The sequence below is a fragment of the Buceros rhinoceros genome, unplaced genomic scaffold, assembly GCF_000710305.1.
Source record: "Buceros rhinoceros silvestris isolate BGI_N320 unplaced genomic scaffold, ASM71030v1 scaffold5319, whole genome shotgun sequence".
NCBI lineage: Eukaryota > Metazoa > Chordata > Aves > Bucerotiformes > Bucerotidae > Buceros > Buceros rhinoceros.
The window spans coordinates 1,845-10,842 of NW_010429621.1; the positions used below are offsets into that span (position 1 = coordinate 1,845).

At 34.6% G+C, this 8,998-nt stretch overlaps 1 protein-coding gene across 1 annotated transcript in view; it reads right to left on the bottom strand.

The window, feature by feature from the left end:
• Positions 1-482: 482 nt before the first annotated feature.
• Positions 483-8,998, bottom strand: part of LOC104499212 (glycine receptor subunit alpha-3) — a 36,688-nt gene continuing 28,172 nt past the window's right edge. The window contains exon 7 of the mRNA XM_010142686.1: positions 483-1,007. Coding sequence (XP_010140988.1) covers positions 738-1,007 — 270 coding nt within the window. The 3' untranslated portion in view covers positions 483-737. The remainder of the gene's footprint in view (positions 1,008-8,998) is intronic.

Genomic DNA, 8,998 nt, shown 5'->3' on the forward strand with positions numbered 1-8,998 from the left:
TCAATTCTTTACAAATTTTAATATATTTCCCATGTGATATGCAGACTGTTAGGCTGTAGATATCTTGTGCTGTCTGAGGTTATTTCAACATACATCTTCCAGGAGAACAGTAATATGAAATACATTGAATAGATAGTATAACTTAAAATGTGACAAATGTGCTCATTGCAAAACCACAAGTAGTATCCCTAAGACAGGAAAAAGTCCTTAAAACTCTAATCTCAAATCAGTAATTTGTCATTATCTTGTAAAATTGAAATAAAGGTGACAAATACTAATCTATTTTGCAATACTGTGGGATATACCTAGGGCATTCTGGCTCAATTTTTAAAATTAAAAATACACCAGAATAAAAAAAAAAAAAAAAAAAAAAAAAAAAAAAAAAAAAAAAAAAAAAAAAAAAAAAAAGGAACATCAGAGAGTACTGTACATTTATACCACTATGTAACATTTTGTATAATTACTGGCAGTAAAGCTTCAGTAGAGCGATTTACAATGAAAAAGTTGTTAATATCTAGTTTGACATGGAAAGTTTGCAATGGCAGATGTATCTTCTCTGGGTGTGATTCTTCCATTCCACTGCGACTGGGCATTCAGGCCATGAAGGTTCTTGTTTTGACACCTTTAATTCTTTTAACTCTGCCAATCACTCCTCTGATGCGCATTTCTAACAAAGCCTCTTGTTGAACATGGCAGCCAGATCTGTATGTATACACATTCCTCAAGCCTCAATCTTGTTATTGGTGAATGTCCTCATGCCTGATGATTTTGTAAATTACCCAATAAAAAATATTGAAAATCAGAAAGGCTAATGGGAAACAAGCTCTGGATATTGTGTCTATCTTCTTGGCCCGGTCAATGAATACCTTTCTCATCTCATCAGGGCTTTTTGGTGCAGCTTGAACAGGATTATTTTGCCCCTTTTGTGTCACTCCATCTTTTGCTTGCAGACATGGTCCCATTCCATATGCTGTAAAGCTAAACTGACTTTCCCTTACATCATCATCCTGTTAAAAAAAAAAAAAAAGAAAAGAAGAAAGAAAAAAGCAAAAAGGTTTTTTTAAATTATTATTATTTACAGAAATCTTACCAGCTGCTACATAGCAAGTATTGCACCATTACCACAGTGACTTCTTGAATCCACAGTTTATCTTAACTGGTTGAAAATTCAGCCCTATCAGTGCCTGTCAAAAATATTGCAGCAGCTTTAACAGGCACAAAATTTTCCTATTTGAGTATAGGTTCTGTAATCTATTTAAAGAAAAGAGAATACTTAGTAAACTAGTGATAATCAAACACACAACTTCTGACTTGGTTTAATTGTCCCCATTTACAGGAAATATTTGCAGTCTTCAACTGGGTAAACTTCACATAGTCTTTTAGATTATAGCCATTAATTCTGTGCATGGCTTAACAAAATAGGATCCTGGCCTCTGCAGACACTCATTGTACAAGCACTAATGATATTCATGTTAATTATATTAGTGGGAATTCTGCCTACTTGGTCATTGTGTGTTTAGTCAATTTGATCTGTATGCCTTATTTCTTCTGTTACCTGTGAATACATGAGATAGATAGATAAAGAGAATAGTATGTGAAGTGTCTTAGTTTAAAATAAAGTGAATGAAAGCTAAAGTCCAGATGTCTTCTGAAATACTCTTCTGTCAATTCAGGGGACAACTGGCCAAGGTATTCTGAATTAAGGGAGCTACAAGAGAACCCAGGTTTTTAATCATGTGGCACAAAAGTAGATGGTCTGAAGATATACGTGTTTTCATAGCATGTATTTGCATCTGGAGACACATATTGTAGGAGGTACAAATGAAGGCAAATAAGTGACATGTAGACCAAAGGCAGGGCCAAATTTAGTTGTGAAATATATTCCAGTGTATTCCTCCACTATATACACTATTCAAGGACAGTTGTGTGATTTTGATGTCAATCACAATTTTTTTAATACTACTTTTAAAATCAGGATTTCCCATTTTTCATATTTAATTTAGCCTAGCTGCTTTTGGATTATAGATTTTTATGAGTATGACTAAGCATTATGTATATGTTACTCCTTAAATAAATGTTTTGGAAAATAGTTTCATTAAGTGTTGAAAAAAAAGAATTTAACAGCAGATGATTTTCCTTTTGTAAGAGATTTTTTGATATTTTGAATATCTTCCTAGCTTAAATTAAAACAAAAGAAAAAAAAATTATTTACCAAAGCAAGTCAAATAACCAGTGTTTCAGTTCACTAATCCTGAAGCATTTTTGTTTTATTTAAACCTCTTACATTACACAAATATAATTTCTCAGTGAATATAGTTTAAATCTAAGCTCCCAAATTTTTCATTTTGAAAATTCTTGTGATGCTTGGAAAATCTGAAAATGTTTTGAAATGGAGAATTAACTCTAGACATATCAAAAGTTTCAGTTAAGTAGTATTTGCTAGAAGAACCGTTGTTAATTACATTGTTAGTTGTTTAAAATAATCCCAATGATGTTTATTACCAACATTAGTTGAATAAGTTATCTAGAAGAGAATGCAGGTCAGTTACTAAGTTTGAAGTGAACTAGTTGGCAGCAGAGCTGCAATTATCACCCAACTGCAATAGTTTTTCATATATCTGAATTGAATAAACTTATAGACTAATAAAATTCACTAAATCTACTGAACTTCAAATCTATGTTTGAATGCTCCTATAAAAACAAAAACTAAAGAAAAATTAAAATGAAAGAAAAGGAAGAAGAAAAACCACTGACTGATTTCAATATGAAAATGAATAACAGAAATACAAAATGATAGGATCATTATTTGATGACGTGATAAAACAAAGATCTAATTACTGCAGTAGTGTTCCTCTCCTGTCAGAAAATAATGGGAAATAACATCTTTGTAGCAGTTGTATTTCAGAAGAGTTGCAGTGTTATATTCCAGTTAATAGAAGTTACTAATACAAGTATTGTGAGAATTTACACTAAATCATAATGCTTATGATTGCACAGGCTCGAAAAGATAGTAAAATAATTATTCTAAGTAGCAGCTTTCAGTTGTGTATGTTTTCAGGATGATGCACCATATACTAAAACATTGCTGTATCTGTTTTATGCTTACCTGAATTGAGTGATCCCCTAGAATGGTTTTAAAGGCCAGATCTCTGCTTATTATTTTTTGCTTGCAGATATCCTGAATTTAGTCTGCAGATAGGATGCTTGAAAATGCTCTCTGTCGCTGGGGAAGTGATGTGAAGGTCCTCCTAGGAGTCTAGCATTTCTGCTCAGTGTCTGTTGTGTAGTGTCTCCACGAGTGCAGGGATGATGGTTAAAGCCTTCCAAGCCAGACCAAAGTCTGGCTAGGGATAAAGGTTATATAGGAAAGGGCACCTAGTGGAGCATTTTAACATGCCAGGAACTACCACGATTTTTTTCTGGGGTACCTGCTGGAATATCCAAAATGTGGTTCTGAAAGTTTTCCAGCAGGTTCATAATGTAGAAAAATCATGAATTTGGCCTCAGGTTCATATCTGAGGGTACTTGTGCAAAGCAGGAAATATGCAGTTACTGTTATTATTGATATTAACTTTTGAGTGCTATTTCGATGGCATTTTTATAAAAGGTGACACCCCCTTTGTTTTCATCAATTGACTTGGCTACAGTCCCTCTTTTTGACTAGAAACATTTCTCATAGTGCACATGTCCAAGTCCATAGCTGCTGAAATCATCTAAAGGAAGTACCCTGTATGTCCCAGTAGAGAATCTGGACACTGAATTGTCCTGAAAAAGTACCACATTTTGGTTGAAAAAAAATATTTTTTTTTAATGTAATAATGAAACTCTTTTTTGTGTGTATTTGTTTAGTGCCTCATCACTAAAGAGAGAAAATAAATTATTTTTTCTAGATTTTTGATACAGCTTTTAAAATCTTATGAATTATCTTCAGCAGAAGTTCAATATGAATGTGCTTTTCACACATATGGCTTTGGAATTAACAATTTGAAAGTTATTCTGCATACGGCTACATATATATATTTTATAATCTCTATTAAAATCAATGTAATTGAATGGAAATAAATTTAGACAACAGTTTTTATTTAGAAAATTATAATTCTTTGGACACTTGAAGGAAATAATTTCAATTATTTTCACATCAGCGTTGTTCTATGACATGTGAGCTACAAAGTATTAGAAAGCTGTCAGTTTCTGTGCCCCTGTGACTACACTGTTTTCTGTTCATATATTTAATAGTACATTTCTCTTGAGGAGAAATATACGTAAGGGCTGAAAATAACTCCATAGCCTTTTGACTGTAGATCACGGCAACAACTTGGAGACTTATTTTCAGCCTTGGTTTTGTTTATTTGAACACTATATATTTTACTGTTAGTTTTTGAGAAGTGTTACTGAATTGTTTTGCACTACAAACACCTTGGTTTTAAATGCTGATCTGGTAGCAACCGATTTCTCCTTGAACTGATGTCACTGTTCCTTTGAAGTAGCAGAAAGTAAAATTTTAATACTGTATTTTAATCCAGATTTAAATATTACAAAATTAACAAGACAGGTACCTTTATTAACATTTCACGTCATCACATACAGGTAGCAATGAAGGTATATGGAGTTCACATGGGAAGACATTATTTCAGACAAAAGGACAGGGCCTCTGTTAATGATTGGATATCACATTATGACAAATGGGACATCTTCTTCATAGTTTACCCTTAAATTTGTACTGTAGATTTGAGGCAAAGTCCCGTCTATAGGTCCTGCACATCTCAAGCCATTGCTATGCTGAAATGTTTCACTGATTTCACTTCCATCAAGAACTCCCTCAAAATACTTTCATCAAAACGGGTGGGTTGACCAAAAAGAAAACAAAAGAAAAGAGGTGTGATTACCATTAAAGACAATCTAGTTTGCATGTCTATTTTCCTCACTAAAGATACAGTGATCTTTAGATTTTTGAAAATAGAATTAAAAGACTGACTATTCCTGAAAACTATATGATATATATGTATATTAAAAGCTAATCTAAAATCAAAATGTTATTCAGTATATGTACACAGTTAATGTTTTTCCCCGTACCCTGTAAATGCAACTAAGAAAGTGCACTGATCACAGGTATGTTTCAGTATCCCCGTATGACTTCTAATTTTGGCATTCTTTTCCTCAAGTTTTTCAAAACCAAAATGAATGTAACTGTGAAGGAATAATTAATATTCATTCACTCTGAAGGAATGTCTCCATCACATTAGTAATATAGTATTTGTGAAATAGTTGTGTTCACTGGCTAGATTTCTTTACTGATAAAGACAAAACACTACGGATCATATAATGACCACCAGATGAAGTCTCAAATTTGGAACAAGAATTCCTCTCTTCTCAGAATTCATTACGCCATTTGTGTAATCACAAAGAAATTAGACTCTTTTTGAAAAATCTCCTATAATTATTGTGATGCTTATTAGAAAACAGCAATGAGTAGGTTCTATATTTTGTTGCAGTAGCAACATATTTATACATGTGGTTATCACACAACCCCAGACACACCATAATTTTTGTAATTCTGTGCAAGCTGGGTTTGGCCTCTGAAAAGAAATTTGCCTTTCAGTTATTTGGACTCACTGAATAGAGGTCCATACTTACAACCATAAAAATGGTATCCATAGGGTGCAGTTATACCTAAGGATTACCTTCGATGCTGCTGTTTCTGTTGTCTGGGAAGGGAGGCTGCAAATGTACTAAATCATGTAAAAAAGAGGCAGTGATGCAGTGGAAAAAGCATAAGGAAAATGGCAAGGATAGATGAGTTTTGGATGCCAGAATGTCTTGATATAGCTCTGTATATAATGACATTTTGTATAACTGTATAATTTTCCATAAAACTCAGCAGCTTTTATATTGTTTGCTACACTTGTTTAATGCAGGGGTTTTATCTGAGTTCAGGCATATGCTTCTTAAGAGAGAGATTTCAGTTCTCCTGTTTTCAATCAGCACTGAGAAGGAATAACACATAGTTTTGATTAAATTTACAAAAGACTCCAACCTGGGAAAAACTGCAAATTTGTTTGAGGATATGTTTTGAGTTAAAATTGAATTAAATGGTTTGGACAAAGAATCTGGAGAATACAGGACAGTTGGAAGGTGCAAATACAAGGTACTACATTTAGCTGGGAGTAATCAACTTCACAAACACAAGATGGGAAGTGAATGGCTCTGCAGTTCCCAGGAAAAAGACCTTGGAGTTATAGAAGGTCACAATTTTCATATGGGTCAATATCATGCTGCAGTTAAAAAGGGAAATTGCAAACTTGTTTGGATAAACAAGTCTATAACTTGCATGATATGATCCTTCATCTGCTCTCAATCGTTACTAGCTAGGCTTCATGTTGCAAACAGAGTTTTAAGGGATGATATGGACTTATTATGAGAATTTACAGGGAATGAGAGTGAGGAAAAAAGAAGTCTGTATCAAATGGGAATATTTAAAGAAAAGAAGTCTAAATGCAAATGTGCAAATGACTACATAAAGGAATAAAGTAGTCCTCTATGCCCCTTCTAGGAGACAAGCCATAAGAGGTCGAATAAGGCATGAGTAGAAAAACTTTTTAGAGTAGAAGAACTTTTTAGAGTAGAAAAACTTTTTAAACCATTGGAATAGACTGCAGGGGAGCTTGTGAAATTTTTGTGATTGGGATGAATTAGGTATAGCTGATCCTGACTTAGGTCAGGAAAATGGATTCATTGACGTCCCAAGGGCATTCCACCACTGAAATTCAATTGTCTGACCATTGCTAGGGTTACTTGGTGAAAGCAAATATTTCTTGTCACAAGCATATTTTTTAATTACACAGAAAATAGATTTTGGAAATTCTTCATAAAATCATACCATGCTTTGGGTTGAAAGGGATCTTCAAAGGTCATTTAGTTCAAACGCCCCTGCAATGATCAAGGACATTTTTAACCAGACCAGGTTGCCCACAGCCCATCCAATCTGACCTGGAATATTTCCAGGTATGGGACATCTCCCACCTCTTTGAGCAAACTGTTCCAGTGTTTCACCACCTGCACTGCAAAAAATTTCTTCCTTGTATCTAATCCAAAGCTCCCCTCTTTTAGTTTAAATCCATTACCCCTTGTCCTGCTGCAGCGGCCCCACTAAAAAGACTGTCCTTATCTTATAGGCCTCCTCTAAGTACTGAAAGGCCACAGTGAAGTCTCCCTGGAGTCTTCTCTTCTCCAGGCTTATCAGCTCCAACTCTTTCAGCTTTTCTTCATAGGAGAGGTGCTCCAGCCCTCAGTTCATTTTTGTGGCCCTCCTCTGGACCTACTACAACATGTCCATGCCTTTCGTGTGCTGAGGACTCTAGAGCTGGATGCAGCACTCGAAGTGAGGTCTCACCAGAGCAGAGTAGAGGGGGAGAACAACCTTCCAGAACAACACACTTCCAGAAGTGTGCTGGCCACACTTCTTTTGATGCAGCCCAGAATACGGTTGGCCGCCTGGGCTGTGAGCTGACCTATTGCAATTAGTTATTTTTTGTACATGTTCTCTTCTGCTAACATATACCTGAAAAGAAAAATTTCCAAACCCATTTGTTTTTAGACTATTTTTTTACTTTTGCAACACAGCTGAATCACTAGAAATTCTGCTGTACCTTTGCAGATAAAATGCCAGTGCCAGAATTTCTGTATTCATCACTTGGAATTCAGCTAGTAGAAAAACCTAATCCTAGTAAAATGTACCACATGGTAAGCGTTTACGATGAAAAGGTTTAATAATTTATCCTAACTACTCTATTTCTCTAATCTATTTGGACATATATACTGAATAGAATAGCGGTTTTCAGTTGGAAAAGAAAGTGGATTTAATCTTCAAGCAAGTCCCTGAAGTTTATTTTATATGCAGCTTTTTAATCTAACTTCTTTCATGTCTTTTATCTTTGTGGTCAAATGCGCATTTCTTTATACACGGTAGTTTCAAAAGTCAATACAATCTAATTCCTGGGTGCCAGTGGCTGTTTGACCTAGTCCAAAGGGATAACGAATATACAGAAAACTTTATAATTATGAGCTATATTAACTAACTTTGGAAAAGACAGAAGAGGAAGGAAAGACAAGTTAATTTAACTTACAACCCTAGGGCCAGCGTTTCATGATAGAAATTGTGGTGAAAAAATAATAAAATTTGTGGTAAGGAAGGCTAGTTATTAACTGCTTTCTTTAGTTCATAAGACATTACTTATTATTTGTATAGCAGAGGATTTAGGATGTGATCCAATTTTTTTAAGAGGTAAGATCTCCATGCTGTAATATTTCAACTTCTAGAATACTTGTTGGGCAAATAATGGTTTAATAAAACATTGAGAAAAAGAGAAGCAATTAGCTGAGCTGGTTCTAGAGCTTGAGAATGTGTATTCAAAAAGGTTAACTCTGACCAGGAGCTCTGGCTGTACATAGAATTGGCATCAGAAAAATGTCTGTCTCTCAAAATCATAACGTTGCATGGGAACAAAGCATTTTTGGGTAAATTCAGGCTGAGAAACCTGTCTCATGGTGAAACATATAGATACAAGGAGGAGGGGAAAGCCCCATACCCTTGTATATAGTTAATACCTTCACCTAGGTATGTTATGAAGAAAAGCATTTAAATGCATGTCTTCTTCATCCTTCAGAATCTAAGGGGAGTACTTGATACGTTACTATAGACCCTTCAGTCCCTAAGTCTAATCCTCTAATTTTATGAGAACATAGTAGGCAACCCATCTGAAGCTAAAAGAGTGTCTAATGAAGTATAAAATTTGAATAAGGACTTTTAAATATGAATTCAAAAATACAATGATGCCAAGCACTGATCAGTAAACCACTTTGACGGTAATGACTGTCATTGACTATTCATGTACATACTTTTTTGTTAAGTGGTCTCTCTTAGAAGTGCTTTGTATATTGTGGATCCTTGCTTACACACCTCTAAGCTGAAATTTGATTGATTGTGATTGCTGAAAGAGTG